At 49.0% G+C, this 19,297-nt stretch overlaps 1 protein-coding gene across 1 annotated transcript in view; it reads right to left on the bottom strand.

Annotated features, from left to right (window-relative positions):
- Positions 1-3,072: 3,072 nt before the first annotated feature.
- LOC103595373 (THAP domain-containing protein 4-like) overlaps positions 3,073-19,297 on the bottom strand; it is a 34,639-nt gene continuing 18,414 nt past the window's right edge. The window contains exons 2-5 of the mRNA XM_008578756.1: positions 15,111-15,138; positions 14,086-14,195; positions 13,228-13,331; positions 3,073-3,386 (exon numbers count right to left, since the gene is read on the bottom strand). Of these exons, the coding sequence (XP_008576978.1) occupies positions 3,267-3,386; positions 13,228-13,331; positions 14,086-14,195; positions 15,111-15,138 (362 nt within the window). The 3' untranslated portion in view covers positions 3,073-3,266. The remainder of the gene's footprint in view (positions 3,387-13,227; positions 13,332-14,085; positions 14,196-15,110; positions 15,139-19,297) is intronic.

The raw sequence follows: 19,297 nt of genomic DNA, 5'->3' as shown, positions 1-19,297 counted from the left end.
AATTCTGATAGAAATATGGGCAGTGAAGACCACTCTGAGATCTCAGACGTAAATGACAAGGGACTTATTGGAAACTGGGGCAAAGATCACCCTTGCTGTGAGCTGGCAAGGAACTTGTCTGCCTTCTGTTCATGCCGCAAAGTTTTATGGGATGTGGAACTTCAAGGTGCTGAACCAGGGTGTTTGGTGGAAGAAATTTCTAAGCCGCAAAGCATTCAGGAAGTCGCATGGCTACTTGCAACAGCCTACGCTGAGTTATGGCAGAAAAGGAATAACAACATAAAACCAGAACTTATAAAGCAAAAGAAAGCAGAGGGCAAAAAATTGGAAAACTTTCAGTCTGGCCACAAAAGCAAGGTTGTAGCCCAGGGGCCCTTTGCTAAGGAGATTAGTGTAGAAAAAAGGTCTATGAAGACAGGAAAAAGACCTTGAGGGTATTTCAGAGGTTTCCTCTACCATTGCAGGCCCAGAGGCCTTCGGGAGACAATGGTCTAGGGGAACAGGCCTCACGTGCCTTCCACAGCCTCACTGCCAGGGCCACCCTGGGATGCTGCTGGTCCTTGCACCAGCACCCAGGCTGCTTTGGCTGCTCTGGCTGCTCCAGCTGTGGCTAAATTGGCTTCAGGTGTGGCTGGACCGCAGCTTGGGAAAACACAAGGTGGAAGCCTTCCTGGCGTCTACATCGTCTTAAGTCTGCAGGCTTGCAAAATGCCAGACCTGTAGAGGACCTGGAGGCTCCTAGGCCTCCACCCCCACATAAAAGGATGTATGGAAAAGGCTGGGGGCACAGGAAGGGATCTGTCACAGGGGCAGAGTCAGCACATGCAGGCTTCTCTAGAGAAATGCCGAGCAGAAATGTGGGGTCAGAGTTGCAGCAGAGAAACCTCATCAGCACCACACCTAGTGGAGCCATGAGAGCAGGACCGCCATGGAGATGCCAGAATTGTTGCGCTACCAGCATGTAACATTACCAGCCTGCTAGAGCTGCAGCATGGCCTCAGACCCAAGCCATACAAGTTGGAGCTGCCTGAGGACTTGGGAACCCAGCCCCTGCATCAGTGGGCAGAGAACCTCAGACATGAAATCAAGGTACACGATTCATCACCTTTGAGATCTGATGCCTGTCCTGCCGGGTTTGGGACCTGTTTGGGGCCTATGATGCCTTTCTTTTGGCCTATTTCTCCCTTTTTGAATGAGTACCCTGTGTTTGTCCCACCATTGTTATCTCGCAAGTAGGTAACTAGTTTTAATTTCACAGATGGGACTTTGAACTTTAGACCTTTTCGTAGAAACAAGTTAAGACTTTGGGGATGAAATGAACATATTTGTTTGTGAAAAGGACATGAGTGTTGGGGGGCCGGGGCGGGATGCCTTGGACTGAATGTCCCCCTGAAACTAATTCCCACTGTAACTGTGGAGGGTTGGAAATCCTACTATGGTAACTGAAAAGCAGGGCCTTGAACAGGTGATTAAGTTGATGGTTTAATGGTCAAGGGCGTGGTTCTGAGTGCTTTAAAAGGAGACCACATGAGGAGGTCTCTCTCTCCCTCTGCTCTGCCACTTTCTTTTCTTTTCCTTTTTGTCTTTTCTCGTGACCGGTAACGGGATCGCAATCCTTGGTGTCACGCCCGCACCGCACTCAACCAGTGAGCGGACCGGTCTGTATGTGGGATCCGAACCCTCGGCGGGAGCGCCGCCGCACTCCCAAGCGCCGTACTCTACCGAGTGCGCCACTGGGCCGGCCCCTGCTCTGCCCCTTTCTAACATGTAAGACCTCTAGGTAAAGCCACCACCAAAGAAGGCCCTCACCCTAAGTGTTGCCTGGACTTTGGACTTCTTAGCCTCTGAAACGGTGAACAGTACATTTTGTTTTCTTACAAATTACCCAGTTCTAGGTATTTTGTTATCAGCAACAGAAATGGACTAATAGAGAAAATATTACAGAATTCTCCCACATTGTGTTAAATGGCACTTGTCTCCTGGCTCCAAGCCCCACCTTCCCTGCTCTGCTCTGGGTGCTGCCCTCCCAGACTCCTTCTGGCTGGTGAGCAGGCAGGATCCTGGGATGCAGGAAGGAAGGCAAGGCCAGGTTCCTTCAGCAGCACTGTAGCAGCAGAAAGCCGCCCATCCCAGCCTCCCTGGCCCCTGGAATACCACCCCCCTTGGCCCACGTGCTGGCCGTCGCCCCTCCTCTGAGCTCTGAGGTACTGGCAACCCCACACTGGGAACACCGTTTGTCCCTATGTGTCCCCAATCCCTGAGGCAGTGGCTGCAGCTGCTCCTGCGGGTGTTAAGCCCCATGTGCCTTGACCACAGTCTCCTTTGACTCTCGGCTCCCCGACACCTGTGTGACCTGTGTGACCGTGTCTCTATGCACCAGGTGAGGCCTTTGATAAGGTGGTGAGTTAAGAAAATGGTTTTGTTTTGTTTTTGGATGCCTAACATCGCATTTAGGGGTGAATGACATTATGTCTGGAATCTGCTTGTAAATACTCCAGCAGGAAAAGCTGGAGAGGGACAATGAAGTTGGTGTGGGAACGCCAGCAGGCGTTGAAGCTGGTGATAGGTGTGAGGGTTCAGTGTGTGTGGAAATTTCCATAGTGAAAAACCCCACAAGAATAGAAGTGACGTATGTCACAGTTATAAAACAAAACGTGTACACCGGAGCTGGTGATAGGTGTGAGGGTTCAGTGTGTGTGGAAATTTCCATAGTGAAAAACCCCACAAAAATAGAAGTGACGTATGTCACAGTTATAAAACAAAACGTGTACACCGATGTGACAATCACAACTAGCTTCTCTTCCTGGGAGTGCCCTTTGTCCACAGGGAAATGGGGTCCTTGGATTTTCAGCTCTTTTAACAGTAGTGAAAAAGGAGCTGCTGTCCTTTCTATTCCACCTTTTGTCTCCAACTTAACGTTGACTCCTCTCTTGAAGATTTATATCTATCTTCGATCTTGTCACAACTGCAGGAAGAAAGAAAGATAAAAGAATCACCCATTTTAATTTCTTAGAGAAAGACTTTGGAAAACAACCATCAGCAGATGAAAAAATGTACAGTCGACACAAGTGATAATATTCAAAATCCTCAGCCATAAAAATAAAGGCCTTTTATTTGGTTTTCTATGCCATTACAGGAACGTGTGGACGATACTCTCGAGCCACGCCACACCCACTTCTGCTGCAGGGACCATCCGCTGAGAAGCCGAACCGTCAGGACACAGGAGCCAGGCCCCCTCCTGAGGGCTCCCGGTGCTCTACTCTAGACTATGGGGTCACCTTCTTGTAGGTGACATGAAGATGCTGAGTCATTGGCTGTGTAGTGGTTGCCATGGAGACTGTCTGTTCAAGTTTGCCTTCAGAATTCAGCCTGAATTTTCGGGTAATCTGAGCAGAAGAACAAAACAAAATACCTTAGTTTTATCTTCAAATGCATGCCTGAGCTCCCCCCACAAGCTAAGCTCTCACAGGCTTGTGACCCAGGCAGTGTCCCCGTCAGCAGATGACAGAGACCCGGCCCAGGGCTACTATGGGGCATGTCAAGATCAAGGTGTTCTGACCCCTGGCCCATAGCTGCTTCCGTAAGACGGGTGAACTAAGTCAACAGGTGAACTCAGGAATTGTTCTCATCTCCGTTTATTCAGAAGCCATCTATTGTTTTGGTCTCTACAAATCACACACCTGATCAGACAAAAGCTGAGTTTACAATACTTTATTACCTCCCGCTTTCACTCCGCAGCTTAAACTGACGTCAAATGTGTGCTGGGAAGACTCAGTAACAACAGCACCTCTGGAACCACTGATTCATCAAAATAGATCACAGCGGCTGTTTCCATCAAGAATACAAGCCTGCAGCAACATATGCCTGGAACGTATGCTGACAGAAACCATGAAAGTGTGACAAATGTCAGGAGACAGCTCTCTAAGGGGCACCACCTCTCTAGTGTTCCAGAACATGCCAGGGCTCCACAAATGCATGAAATAGGAGCTCTGCTTCTCGCCATGGTGACTACTTTGTAACTGACCAAACCTCTGGCAGAGAAAAACTCGGAAAAGCCAGATTTTGAAGAAGTCTATTTAAAGGCATCAGAGAGCCACCAAGGCAGCAAGGACCAAGGACCTGGAAGGAAGGGAGTGCAGAGGTGAGACCCAAGTTGGAGCTCAAAAGCTGCCTGGCAGTCGAGGGGGAAGTGGTGGGTATGAGGCTGAACAGGGCTTTCTCAGATTCAGGGAGCTGGGGAGACAAAAACTGGAATTCAGTGTCTGTGTAGGAGAGGCCCTGGAAAACACCCCAGGCTTTTTTTTTTTCCCCCTTTATTTGTCTTTTTTCGTGTCCGGCAACGGATCGCAACCCTCAGTGTCGCACCCATACCGGACCGGGACCGGCAATGGGATCACAACCCTCGGTGTTGCTCCCACACCTCGCTCAGCCAGTGAGCGGGAACCGGTCTGTATGTGGGATCCGAACCCTCAGCAGGAGCGCCACCGCACTCCCAAGCGGCGCACTGTAGCAGTGCGCCATCGGGCCGGCCCTACTCCAGGCTTTTGGATGGGAGCCCTGGAGGGGTGCATCCTGGCAGTAAGGGTTAACCAGAAACAGACTGAGAAGTCCAGTTCCAAACCAGCGCAATCTCTAATCAACATGCTCTGCCCTCCTCAAGAACACAAGAACTGCTCTTTGGTGGGAGATAAAATCAAGCAAAGCCTCAAATCATCTTTTAAATTTTTCATACATAATGTCTAAAATTCAAGAAAAAAAGCACTTAGCTTACTATGAGATAAAACCAAAAGAAAAAGCAGGAAATGTAAGTAGACACTGATAGACAGATAGATGCCAATACTGGAGTTCTCAGAAGACGGCAGGGAGAGGTCAGCAGAGAATTAGAATGTATCAAAAAACAAACAAAAATTCTATAACTGAAAAATATAGTAACTTGAATTAAGGCCCCAATAATGGAATAAACAGCAGATTAGACAACACTGAAGAAAGGACTGGAAAACTGGAATATGTTCAGTAGGAAATATCCAGACTGAAGAGAAGAAAGGACAGAAAACATGGATGAAAGCACAGAGACACACTGGAAACTAGAAGTTCTCACGTGCAAGGGTACTTCAGAAAGTCTGTGCAAAAACAGAATTACAATGCTGGCTGGTTAGCTCAGATGGTGAGAGCACAGTGTTGTCGACACCAAGGTCAAGAGCTTGGACTTCTGCACTGACCAGCTGTCAGTGTGGGGTGCTGCCTGGGGGAGGGGGGCAATGGAATTAAAAGATAATATGAATCTCTCATGAACTTTTTGAAGACGCCTCATATGTGTAATCAGAGTCCCAGCAGGAGAGAGGGAAGAGAATGAAACACAAGCAATATTTGAAGAGATCGTGGCCAATTTTCTGAGATTAACAAAATACATCAAGCTACAGATTCACATTATATCACAGCAAAACTTTGGCTGCTAATCAAAGGCAAGACAACAGAAACTTGAAAGCAGCCGGGGCGGGGAACACTATTTTCACAGGCAGGACAAGATTTACAGCTGACTCCTTAAAGGAAAGAATGGAAGCCAGAAGATGATGGAATGACATCCTCAAAGTAAATAAAATAACTGTCACCCCAGGACCTAGTTTCAGTGAAAATACTCTTCAAAAATGAAGGCAAGGGCCGGCCCGGTGGCGCACTGCTACAATGTGCCGCTTGGAAGTGTGGTGGCGCTCCCGCCGAGGGTTCGGATCCCACATACAGACCGGTTCCCGCTCACTGGCTGAGCAAGGTGCGGGCGCAGCACGGAGGGTTGCGATCCCGTTGCCGGTCCCGGTCCAGTACGGGCGCGACACTGAGGGTTGCAATCCGTTGCCGGACACGAAAAAAGACAAAAAAAAGGAAAAAAAAGAAAAAATGAAGGCAAAATAAAGATATTTCTGACAAATAAAAACAGAGTTTACCACAAGCATGAACGCCCCACCCCTTAAAGAAAATACTAGAGGAAGCTCATGTTTTAAGGAAGACGACCCCTGACAAACGCTCAGAGGCATGAAGCAGTGGAGAGCAGCGGGGGCAGGCGTGCGGGTGACCGCGAGCAGATGCTGCACGCAGGTGCTATGCAGCTAACAAGCCTCGTGGGTGCTGTGCGTGTGAGGTTAAACTGCATGACAGCGCAAGCAGGCAAGGCTGGAGCGGGACACTTGGAATCGGTGCTCTACGGCTTTGCTGCTCCGTGTGTGGTCCTAGCGCCAGCAGCATCGGCAGGACCCGGGAGGCTGCTGGAAGTACAGAGTGCCAGGCTGCGGCCAGACCCACGGGATCAGAATCTGCACTCCCGCACACACGCCACAGCCTGGGAAGCGCTGTCCTTGCTTCTTGCCATAGTTCAGAAAGAGTCAAAGCACTAAGTTAAATTAGACATCAAAGAACCGAGAACGCATGTTGTATTGTCTATGGCAATCACTGCAACAGCAGGAGAGTGTATAACAGGCGAGCCGATGCAGAGGAACAGGACGAACAAAAGGCGAGAAAGCGGGAGGGAACGCGCCCAGAACAAGCGGGGCAACCAGAAGAAGGAGCTGGCGGGTCTCCGGGACAGGCCAACATCCTCATACACCATTAGTTTCTTCAACTCTAAACTATTTAACCCGGAATTTCATCTTAAGATAAACAGTCAAGGCTTTTACCCTTGAAACCACTTTTCAAAGGAAACAGAGGAGGGTGGAAAGAAAGTACACGGCCCGTGCACAGCCGTGCGTGATGCAGCTGCTGATGGACAGGGGCTGGCATCAGCAGCTGCTGTACCTCAGGGCTCGTGGCCTGCCAGAGGCTCTGTCCTGGACGCCTTGCCTGTGACGTGGAGACACAGCTACTGCATATATAATTTCCTATGCTTATTTCCTCTTCAAATGAAAGCTTCAGGAAGGATTTAAAGTTCAGGCAGGGCACACACTGCATTGTTCAGGCTCAAAATAGAGGTACTGGGGGTGCTGATAGCCTCTGGTGACAACCAGCAATCCAGCAGGTTCACTAATAATCATGTGGCCATCCTGAGTCTGCTGTGGCATAGCTAACGCATCCCCTAATGAAGCCGTGTCAGAGCTGCAGACCGATCCTCACTCAAGTAACTGTTGGCCCCCAAACCTTCAGAACGGAGTGCATCCGGCTTCTGGGTGGCGAGAGGCAGCACCGGCCCATGTGCTGTAGCGAAGCCCACACAGCTGGGAGCTGAGCTCGGACAGGCAAAGGCAGTCCAGGAGGCCGGTGAGCCTCTGCAGCCGCAGGATGAGAGTCCACCTTCATGACAGACATAAGTTCTTATTTTAGCCGCTTGTGCTCACTTTTTCTAGACTGCATGTACCCTACAGAGAAGCGTTATTGTAAAGGGTAGTTTGATGGGGGAATTTCCAATATTTTAATGCTGTCTTGAGTTTTTCTCTTTTTTTTTTTGTCATTTTGTTCAGTAGGAAAAATGTGGGAGAGGAAAGGTCAGGAGAAAGTAGGATGGATTTGATTTTTTGTTTTGGGCCCTAAGATAAAGAAATCAAGAGCCATAGTGGTTGATTAACATGGTTCCCATACGAGCATGGAGGAGGGTGCGGAAGGGTGCAGAGGCAAAAGGGGGGTGCTGAGGCTCAGAGACGGGGCAGAGTGATGAGGGCGAACATGCGAGCACTGTGCCCGGGACCGCCCAGGCTCTGCAGGCCTACCAAGAGGGACATCCTGACAAAAGGCACGGAGAAAAACCCACTTAATGGCTTAAAGCATACGGAGGTAGAGAAGACAGAGTCAGTGAATTTGAACACAGGTCGATACAAAATATCCAAATTGAATACTACAGAGAAAACAGATTGAAGAAAAGTGAACACAGTCTCAGGAGTGAGTATTAATAGAGCCCCACAGGGAGACCAGAGTGATAATGGGGCAGAAAAGTAGTAGAGAAAATAACGGCTAAAAATTCCCAAATCTGATGAAAAACATCATCTTACAGAGGCAAGAATCTCAAGTGACCCCAATCAGGACAAAGAAAATCTCACCCAGGAAAACAGTAGTGAAATGACCGAAATTCAAATACAAAGACAAAATCTTGAAAGCAACCAATGAAAAATACAAATTATGTACAGAGGTATGCAGGTAAGAATTATGTGGCAAAGATATCCTTCAAATCTGGGGGTTAAGGTGGGCTCCGGGCATTTGGTGGCTCAGGAGGCACAAGGAGCGTCCCCCCCCCGACGGTAACTGTGCAGGCAGGCCTGTGTGAGGGTAGCCACTGTGGGACCCTGGGTCGCCCGAGGGCTTGAATGTGCAGGGGGTGTAGGCTGAGCTGTGCTCCACGCGGCAGAAGCAGGTGCAGGTGCAGGTACGCAGCCCACAGGGCCCCCCAATGCCGGCTCTCGGTGCGCAGCCACTGCCCTGGGCGAGCCTCCTGTGACGAAGCTGCTTCCAGAGGTTCAAAGGGCCCTTCATTTTTCTTTTTCCTCTTATGGGAACCGGACATTAAAGACCAAGTATTTAAAAGCAACTGCTTGCACGGGGTAAGCTGGAGAATGACTGCGCAGGCCAGGGAGAGGTGCCGGCTCAGAAGGGACCTGAGAAAACCTTAAGCCAAAGTAACAAGACCATGTGGCGCCGGCACAGGCGGCTGTGAGCAGGGCAGGGTGGGTGGGAGGCCTGCTCTTCAAGTAGGGCATGGGCAGCTCATCCATCTGGGAGATAGGAGGGGAACCCCCACAGTCAAACGTCAACTCCTGGTGTGTTAATAGGTTCAACTGTAAAGCTTCTAGAAAAAGTGTACAATAGATATTTTTTGACCTGTTAGTAGGGAAAGACTACTTAAACAAGACACACTAAAAACAGAATCCATAAGGGAAGAGGCTGGCAAATTGAACCATATAAAATTAAGAACTTCTGTTGCTCAAAACTATAAAAAAAAAAAGGTAAAAAGATACTCACAGACTGAAAAAGCTCTTTTAACACACGTAACTAACAAAGGGCTTGTATTCCAATTACATAAAGAACTCCTTCACGTCAGTAAGAAAAGCCACAGTAGGAAATGGTCAGAAGACCTGAACAGGCACCTCCCTGGAAGATGAAAAGATGCTCAACCTCACAAGAGCAGCCCAGGCTGGAAAATTAGATCCAGAAGTCACACGCGTAAGGAAGTGGCAAGAATTAGTGGACGGGGGCAGGGCGGGAGGCTCTGCATTGCTGGGAGCCTCTGTGAACCTTTGTCTCCGGGCCTGCTGTGGGGCACGTGCCATCCTGACTGTGGGTGGTCCTTAAGTCATAAAGCACACACAGACAGCACGATAGCACAGAGAAGGTCAAAGTCAGGTGGGGTCTGGGAACCTTGAAGGCCCTCACCAGCAGGGCCACATGAGTTGCTCTAGCACTTTCAGTCTCCTCAAGGGTCTTCAGAGGCCACGTCACTGCTCAGTCACCAGGCGCCCTCTGGTCACTACCAGGCTCCACTGGACTCAAGATACAGCTTATGAGAGCATCACCATCCTCTGTGGGGTCTATGATCTGGGCCAACCCCACCAAACACCCACACGGAGAACAGAGACACTCACACAGTGATTCCCAGCCTGCCTGAGTCACTGGGACGCCTGAGAGCAGCGAAGGGAAGTCGTCTCTCCCCGATACAAGCCTCACCCTTTTCAGGAGGCACCAGCCCACACTCTTCCAGAACTAGTGGGGGAAAACTGGGTGCCTCTGCATCTGTGTGCAGACACCATGTCCAAGGCTACTAACTGCAGCATCACTCCTGACAGCCAAAGATGGGAAACACCCCCAACAGCAGTTAGCAGTGCCGCAGTGCCTAATAACAAACCAATAAGACAAACCTTTGGTTACCCAGCAACGCTGCACAGAGCTCCCAAGTGTGCAGACTCCCAGGTGGCCAGCAGTGAGACACCTGTGCTTCCTCTCCCCAACCCCAATGCCACTGAAATGGCAGAAAAGGAATGTCTCCCAAAGCATGTCTCCCTGTGGTCTGGCTGTGAACATGAACCCTCTGTTCTAACAGAGGCAGCCCAATAAAATCATAACACAAACTCTCTGGGCAGGGTGGGGTGGGATGCATGGGAGATTCGAGTTGGGGTCTGGGGGTTCAGGGAGCAAAATCTTTCTTGTCCACAGTGAAAGGTGAATCGACAAGGCCTAAGTCAGCAACATTAAGAAGTAGCAATAAACAAACATTATTAATAAATATGGAGCTACATACTAAAAGAATGAGTTAAAAGAGAAAACTGGTTACCTCTGAGGAGCAGGAAATGAGGATGGGTGGGTATTGCTGTGTATATAACTCTCAAAGTGACAGGGCCAACGAGAATCTGAATGACACGGTTTTGAAGTCTGATCTTACAGATAAAGTTGCAGAGCTCAACCTAATAAAGAAGACACATTTTTTCCCAATACTCACTGGAAAGGTTATAGACATTGACTGTGTATTTGGCTACGAATGAAGTCCCAGGAAATTCCAAAGACATTGTAACGACAGGGCCACATCCTCTCACCCCTGTGCACAAACGACATACAGACAGACATTCTCCAAGGCCAGTCCCTCGCCTCCCACTCTCCTGGCCTCGGATTCCCTGTGTCGTGTGTGTGCCTCCTTCGTTCTGCCCAAGTCAACCCAAGGGGGACACCCACCCCTCAGGCACATGCTTCCAGCTTTTGGCCACCCAGGCCACTCTGCAGAGGCCCCAGCCCCTGGGTGCGGGTGCTCAGAGCACAGTCTTCTCCCCTCCCACACCAGGCCTCCCAGCTCCGTCTCCTCTTCCTCCTCCCTCCTTTTGTTTAATTAATAAAACCCAAGGCTAGTTCTCTAGAAAAAATAAAATCCAAATAAAACCCTGGTAAAATAGACAGCCTTTGGCGAATATGATCAAGAAAAAGAGAAAAGACACGGACATACACAAAACATCAGTAAAATAAAGGTGACATAGAATGGCAGATAAGGAGAAAACAGAATATATGACTTCGAAAAATTCTGAAAATCTAGAAGAAACTGATACTATTCTAAGAAAATGTGAATTTTCAGATAAAGCAGGTGGGAAACCTAGACAGAAAAACAACCATGGAGGAAAGTAAGGGCACTGCTGATGTCCACGTTCCTCTATCCACAGACGCACGGGGCCGGGATGCATTCCGGGGAGGTCTACCAACAGCAGGTAATTCCTGTGGGGTTCACCCTCTGTCAGAGAACACAAAAGGCAACAAAGCTCCCAGCTCAGTCTGTGAAGAACTCTGATACCAAAAATGGGTAATGGTATCTGAAAGAAATTTACTATATCCTGACAAATAGGATTTATCCCCCAAAAGCAAACATAACCCAACGTTTAGAAGATATTAATGTAATTTACTGCATTAACAGCTTCAAGCAGGAAAAAACACAGAATCCTCCCAAAAGAGGCTGCAAAAACATTTGATAAAATTCAAAACCTATTCCTGAATACAATTCTTAGTATACTAGAAATGGAATCTTCACCTGATAAAGACTATCTTATCTGCCAGTTAAGTAACCCACAGCAAGAGTCTTGTAAGTGGTGAAACACAGAAGTATTTCCACTAAAATCAGGAACAAGCTACAACAAATGTTCACTCCTGCTGTTCTATGAGTGCTGTGCCTAACATCCTAGCTGTCAAAAGTTATAAAAGTGGCCCAGTTCAACATAGGCATACTGAAATTAGAAATTTCCCCACAACCATCAAAAATCAATTAGAAGATGAAATAGAAAGACATTTACATAGCAACAAAAACTATACAGCACTTGAATTTACCCTAACACAAAATGTGCAAGACCTATATAACTAAAATGTTAAAAAAAATAAAGCTTATCTACTGAAATACATAAAACAAGACCTGAAATTATTGCAATACACTACCATGCTGTTGTATACTGCTATCAATGAAAAGGTATCAATTCTCCCAAATTAATTCATGTATTCAATACAATCTTAATGTAAATTTCATGGACATTGAGAAGCTCATATGAGTTTTCATTTCAAGAGAAGTGCTTATGAGTAACTAAGAAAATTTGGAAAAAAGAATATAGGGAACATTCCTTTAGACATTAAAATGGAAGGGCTGACTGGTTAGCTCAGTTGTTTACAGCATGCTGCTGATAATACCTAAAGTCAGAGGTTTGGATCCCTTCACTGGCCAGCCACCAAAAAAAAAGAGAGGTAGATAAATGTAATATAAAGCTATGACAACCAAAAAAATGTGTTATTAAGTGAAGAAGTGGACAAGCAGATAAAAAAACAGATCCTATATGTGGATGTGGCCCAAGATCCACATGACAAATGATATTAAAATCTGTCGGGTCAGGATGAAGTTCATTAAATGGTGTGGGGACCACAGGTCAGCCATCTGGGAAAGTTAGAATTGTACAGTGCATCACACAAAAGACAGATATGAGTGAGACCAAAGGTCTAAATGTAAAAGAGAAAGTGACAAGAGAACAAGAAAATGGAAGAACATTTTTATCATTCTGTAGCAGAAACACCTTCTGAGCAAGAACCCAAATCCAGACACTACAAAGGAAAGGCCGCAGAGGCAGCTCAAGAGAAGCTTAGCACCTGCGGGTGAGAAGCGTCGTAAGCCAAAGCACAGGCCAGGGAGGAGGTGACAGATTAGCAACCACGGTACATAGAAAGCTTCGAGTCAGTGATAGAACGACAACCCACAGAAAAGCAGGCAGACTTTGAGTAACAAGGACACAGAACAAGAAATATGAATGGACAATGAGCCCAGAGAATGAGGCCTCTCACTCATAAATTAGACTCAAAACGAGGACTGAATTTATCACATTCCAAAGAACCAAAAAGCCTGCAAACACAAGAATACAGGAGTGGGAACCAGCTACTCACACAACGCTGTTGGAGTGTATCTGTTAAGAAAAGCAATTTAACAGTACCTACAGGATTTTAAACGTACCTATCTTTTGATCCAGCAATTTCAACAGGAGAAGTTTACCTAACAGATGTGGATATATCTGCGAAAGTGTACAACACAAATGGAAAAGGATGTTTGAGAGAAAAACGACGACAAAGCTGGAAACACTCTATGCCGCCCCCAGCCAAGGGCTAGGTGACTGATGCCCCCTGCGCACCTAGGAGGGCGTGAGGAGCGGGCCACAGCCACAGTGGGGAAGACGCAGCATGACAAAGGCTGAGACCCGCTGACTGTGCACGTCCATGGCAGAGCACCCTGGGGAGGTACGGCTGGGTGGCCGGGCTCACCTGCTCCACGTGGGGCTCCTTGGCAAAGGAGATCCTGGAGATGGAGTGGGATGCGATGCACAGCTCCTGCCCGTTCACCTCGCCCTCCTCCACTTCCACAATGCCTGCGAGGAAGGGCACAGCTCTTGCTATCCTTCACCAGGAGACCTGAGCTTTGCAGCCCTGGAGGTAACAATATGCTCGCCTGCATGTGACCTTCCTCATACCAAGAGGCAGAAGACTCACAGTTCTTCCTACAGCAGGGGCGCAGGTGTGTTGTGGAGGGTCACCTTCTCCGAGGTGCTGTGGACCCCAGCCCTCCCGTCAAGTGGGCCAGGGAGCCCTGCCCCCGAGGAGCCTGACAGAAGCCTGTCCTGGGAGGAGGGGGAGGCGGAGCAGGTGGACTCCCTTCTGGCTTCCGTGCACTTCCATACATCCTGGCTGGGTGGGTCCTGACAGTCCAGGAAGTGGGACTCATTTGGGTGAATGGGCAAAAGGTCAAGATCACACAGGCTGTTTCTGAGTCATTTCTAATTAATAAACTTGGTTGACTGTTTCAGAATGATTCCACACTGGGTACAAACCAGACTTGCAGGCAAAGACCTTGCAGCCACATGCTATTCTGCTGGGTCCTGTCCCAGGGAAGCACTTGCGGCAGGGCACAGATGGGAGTTGGGAGGCCAATGACTTCCAGTAGGGGGGTGGGGCCACAAGGGTTGCCGGCCTGGCCTGCTCCCGCCAAAAGGCACCCATGGGACCATGTCTCCACTGTCCCCACCAACATGTGCCCACCAGCAGGATGCACCTGGGGTCACCTGCTTATGGCGCAGGTGCATCCTACCTGCTGGCCGGCTGCCCTCACTGGGGAGGAGGCTGTACCTGTGTTCTGAGCACTGACGAAGGCCACCTTGTTGGTGTCGGGCTTGAGACGGATGAAGCCACACTCTCTGTGCATCGGCTTGCGAGTGTCCGGGTGGAAGGAGTTGAACCTGGACAGAAGTGAGTGGCTGTGAAGCCCAGGCAGACCTCCTCCATGCACCGCTGCCTCAACCTCCCCAGTGGAGCCCCTTCCGCCGCCCACCCCACCACCTCCTCGCTCGTTTGTGCTGTGTCTGTCTTCCTGGCTGACCATCAACCCTGGAGACAGGAACTTGTCCTCAGGCATATCCCTCCTTCTTTGGCCCGGCATCCACAGACACCACAGACAATTACAGTAACTGCCACCCTACAGAACAGGTACTGAAGTAGGGTGTAGCCTCTGACCAACTCTCCTCATTACTGCAAATTCAAGACAGTAAATAAGAGAACTGAGCGCAAACCCATAACTTAAGATCTAACTGACTATCATTCCACCAGCATCAGAGCAGCCGCAGAGAATCGATCTTGCGATTGACAGAGATAAACTCTGACAGGTTAGTGTTGATGGCCACACCTTATGCAGAGAGCACATGCTCTCTCTTTCACATAATCCCTAAAAAGAAACACATTTTACATCATAATCTGGTGCACACACGTGAACAAATATACCATAGTATTTACCAAAATATATTATATGTTCAATTCTGTTCTATTTCATTTTCCTTTTAATGCTAGTCACAACACTGACTTCCTGATCCTCTAATGGGTCCTGATCCCTAGTTTTAAAAAGCCTGTTTTACGTTGTTCTGGGTCATCTTTTTATTTTTAAATTTTTAAAATTTTTAAAATTTTATTTTATTTATTGAATAAAAAAAAATTTCAAAATCAAATCGATTATACATATTTTTGGGGTTGAACATATAATGAGATATGTTGAGATATGTTGATTAAATGAATATTGCTAGCATATATATTGTTACAAATCATTCTTTATGCCCCTTGTCCAATCTCTCCCCCTCCCCCTAACCTCGACCCCTTCTAATTACCCTAGATTTCTTCTCTCCTTCTGAAAGAATAATGGTTACTCTGTTAACTTGTTGCCTAGATGATCTGTCCACTGCTGAGAGGTGTGATCAGGTCCCCCAATATTATCATAGAGCAGATGCTTCTTCTGTCACTCTGAAATGGGTTTTGTGGAAAGAGACATCTTCTTCTTTTCTTTGTCTCTGCTGGTGACTCTTTTTGTTAGAATGCACTCCAGTGGTTGGCGGACCATCTGCGTGGTGGCTGTGACGTCTAGCTGCTTTTGCAGCAGCCGTGGTTATTGTGGTGGCTGTGGTGGGCCACCCACGTGGAGGTGCTGTTTTTGGCATGCTCCTTGGCACTGGTGGTATGCCTGGTTGTGGGGTGTGTTTGGTCCCCTTCTCAAGATGCTGGCGCCATGTGCCTGGTTGTGGGAGAGGGGTCCAGTCCCCTTCTCCATGCCTTGGGTCCCTGGGCAGGCCCTGAAGCTCTGGCGCGGAGTGCCTGGTTGTGGGAGAGAGGTCCAGTCCCCTTCTTGCCCCAGGTCTCTGGGTGGGCTCTGAGGTGCTGGCATGTTGTGTCTGGCTGTGGGAGAGAGGTCCGGTCCCCTTCTCCATACCCGGGGTCCCTGGGCAGGCTCCAAGGTGCTGGCTCAGTGTGCCTGGTTGTGGGAGAAAGGTCTGTTTCCCTTCTCCTTGCCTCGGGTCCCTGAGCAGGCCCCAAGGTGCTGGCGTGGTGTGCCTGGTTGTGGGAGGGGGGTCCAATTCCCTTCTCCATGCCTTGGGTCCCTAGGTGGGCCCCGAGGTGCTGGCGTTTTGTGCCTGGTGTGGGAGGAGGGCCCAGTCCCCTTCTGCATGCCTCTGGGCCGGGCAAGCCCCGAGGTGCTGGCACGGTGTCCCTGGTTGTGGGACAGAGGTCCAGTCCCCTTCTCCTTGCCTCGGGTCCCTGGGTGGGCCCCGAGGTACTGGCATGGTGTGCCTTGTTGTGGGAGGAGGGTCTGGTTCCTGGCTTCATGCCTCGGGTCACTGGGTGGGACCCAAGGTGCTGGCTTGGTGTGTCTGGTTGTGGGAGAGAGGTCCGGTCCCCTTCTCCATGCCCTGGGTCCCGGGATGGGCTCTGAGGTGCTGGCATGGTGTGCCTGGTTGTGGAAGAGAGGTCCAGTCCCCCCTTCTCCATGCCTCAGGTCCCCAGGCAGGCCCTGAGGCACTGGTGGCAGTGTGCCTGGTTGTGGGAGAGAGGTCCAGTCCCCTTCTCCTTGCCTCGGGTCCCTGGGTGGTGTGGTAAACACATAACAAAATTTACCATCTTAACCATTTTTAGGTGTATAAGTCAGTAGTATTGAATATGTTCACGTTGTTGTGCAACAAATCTCCAGACCTCTTTCTTCCTGTAAAACTCTAACTCTGTCCCCATTAAACAAGTCCTCATGTCCCCTTCCCTCAGTCTCTGGCAGTCACCATTCTACTTTATGTTTCTATGAATTTTTCTACTTTAGACACCTCATATAAGTGAAATCATACAATATTTATCTTTTTTATTTTGTGAATGTCTTCATGTAATTGCCTTCTTTCACTTAGCATAATGCTTCCAGACTCATCCATGGTGTAGCATGTGATAAGATTTCCTTCTTTTTAAAGGCTGGATAATATTCCATTTTATGTATATACCCCATTTCGTTTATCTAGTCATCCCTCAGTGGACGTGTGCATTGCCTCCACCTCTTGGCTATTGTGAATAATGCTGCAGTGAATATGGGTGTGCAAATATTACTTCAAGAACCTGCTTTCAGTTCTTTTGGATATATACCCAGAACTAGGATTGCTAGAAATGGTCCGGTCCCCTTCTCCATGCCCCGGGACCGTGGGCAGGTCCCAAGGCGCTGGCTCGGTTTGCCTGGTTGTGGAAGAGAGGTCCAGTCCCCCCTTCTCCATGCCTCAGGTCCCCAGGCAGGCCCTGAGGCACTGGTGCAGTGTGCCTGGTTGTGGGAGAGAGGTCCACTTCCTTTCTCCATGCCCCGGGTCCCTGGGTGGGCTCTGAGGTGCTGGCATGTTGTGCCTGGTTGTGGGAGGGTGGTCCAGTCCCCTTCTCCATGCCCTGGGTGGGGCCCAAGGTGCTGGTGCGGTGTGCCTGGTTGTGAGAGAGAGGACCAGTCCCCTTCTCCTTGCCTTGGGTCCCCGAGCAGGCCCCAAGGTGCTGGCGTGGTGTGCCTGGTTGTGGGAGAGAGGTCTGGTCCCCTTCTCCATGCTCTGGGTCCCTGGGTGGGCCCCAAGGTGCTGGCGTGGTGTGCCTGGTTGTGGGAGAGAGGTCTGTTTCCCTTCTCCTTGCCTTGGGTCCCCGAGCAGGCCCCAAGGTGCTGGCGTGGTGTGCCTGCTTGTGGGAGAGAGGTCTGGTCCCCTTCTCCATGCCCTGGGTCCCTGGGCGGGGCCCAAGGTGCTGGAGTGGTGTGCCTGGTTGTAGGAGGGGTGTCCAGTCCTCTTCTCCATGCTTCAGTTCCCCAGGCTGGCCCTGACGCACTGGTATAGTTTGCCTGGAAGTGGGAGTGGGGTCCGGTCCCCAGATCCAAGCCTCCAGTTCCCAGGAAGGCCCCAAGGTGCTGGTGGTGTGCCTGGGCCAGAACTAATTTTTTGTCCTTTGCTTCTAACCCGGGGGAACTTCCTGTGGGAACCAGTACTTGGGCTGTGTGGTTGTTTAAATTGCTACTTTGCTGCTGTTTCCCTAGGGAAAGCTTTTTGTGCAGCTCAGGTTTTAATGGTTGACCTTATAGGTACTTCTGGCTCTCCTGAGACCCGGTGGATCTGTGTTCTGTAGAATCTCTGATCTGGGCCTGAGTTTTTTCATCAAACTGCACCCCATGCAATTCTGCATTCCTGATCAGTCTCTGAGTGGTCCTGTGCTGATTAGGGGGCAGATCAGCTGTCCTTGCTGTGTCCCAGTGATCCCCTGGTGGACACCACCTGTGCTGCAAACACTTCCTGTGGGATGGGCCCTGTGCTGGTCCCTTGCAATGACTCACTGGCCTCTGAGTGCCTCCCTTTTTTCAGGTGTTCTGGCTCCTCCCTCCTGCGTGGGCCCACGGGAACCCTATTAGTGGTCTTGCTGTCCTGGGGGCCGCCAAGGCCCTCTTCTTTCCTGCTGCCTCCAAGTAACTCCATCTGAAGGGCACAGTTGAGGCTTCTGCCGGCTCCTGCTCCATGTGCTCATCAGCTCGAGCCTTAAAGCAGCTGCGGCCGGAAATGCTCAGAGCAGCTTTTTCTTTCTCTCATCATAGTTTCTCCTGCCTTCATGAACTCCGTACGTCTCTCCTCCTCTTTCCCTGAGCTCCAGCAGCCCCGGCTTGGCCGATGTTCCATTTTTATAGTTGTAAATTTGGTTGATTTGTGGGAGGGAGTGACACTGGGGACCGTCCATTCCGCCATCTTGATTGGATCCGCCCCTGGGTTATCTTGTATCATCCAGAATTTCCACCTTTTGGTTTATGTGCGGGATATTACTTTGCCTTCATCCATACAACCAGAAATAATACAAAAAGATATGAGACAACATTTTTTTAAGATAATAAGATCTTCTCAATCCTTCTGAAATTGCTAGGCATCATACAATTAGTACCAAGTTCATTTAATAAGATGCTTAACGTATAACTGTACAGTGAAGAATGGGGAAAGAATAGAGTTTTGCTTTTTTTTTTATATACTTCTTTACTGTTTAAACTATTTAAAAATGTGTACTACTTCTGCAATTAAAAAGAAATTTCAATCATCTCCCCAGTCCCCAGTGGTTCCACTTCTATTTCAAACACCCTACTCTGCCACCTGTCTCCTTGAAAGTAGCACTGTTTTTCCTATTGTGTCGAGGTGGGGACTGGGAAGAGGGGATACAGCTGAAGGACCTCGAAGGACTTTTGCTTTACTGTATGGAAAGAATTGAGAACCGCAATACCAACAGCTGCCTTGAGATCTCAAAAAGCTCAGGGGTAAGTACAGAAGAAAACCTAGCCCTCTCATTTTTCTGTAATATTGGGGTGATTCTTTTCCATACAAGAATAATCATGAGATGAGGGATTTAATTAAGCATATGCACTTGTTTTTATGCTTGGATGCATAGGACTGTAACTCTGTGGTCAGCCTAACATCTTCAAAAATACAACGGAACCAGAAAGTACCATTTTTACCAACTGTGATATCCTTCTCTGCATTTTGTTAGAATTCCTCGT

Source organism: Galeopterus variegatus, unplaced genomic scaffold (assembly GCF_000696425.1).
Source record: "Galeopterus variegatus unplaced genomic scaffold, G_variegatus-3.0.2 Scaffold1752, whole genome shotgun sequence".
NCBI lineage: Eukaryota > Metazoa > Chordata > Mammalia > Dermoptera > Cynocephalidae > Galeopterus > Galeopterus variegatus.
This window is presented reverse-complemented; position numbering and strand designations above follow the sequence as displayed.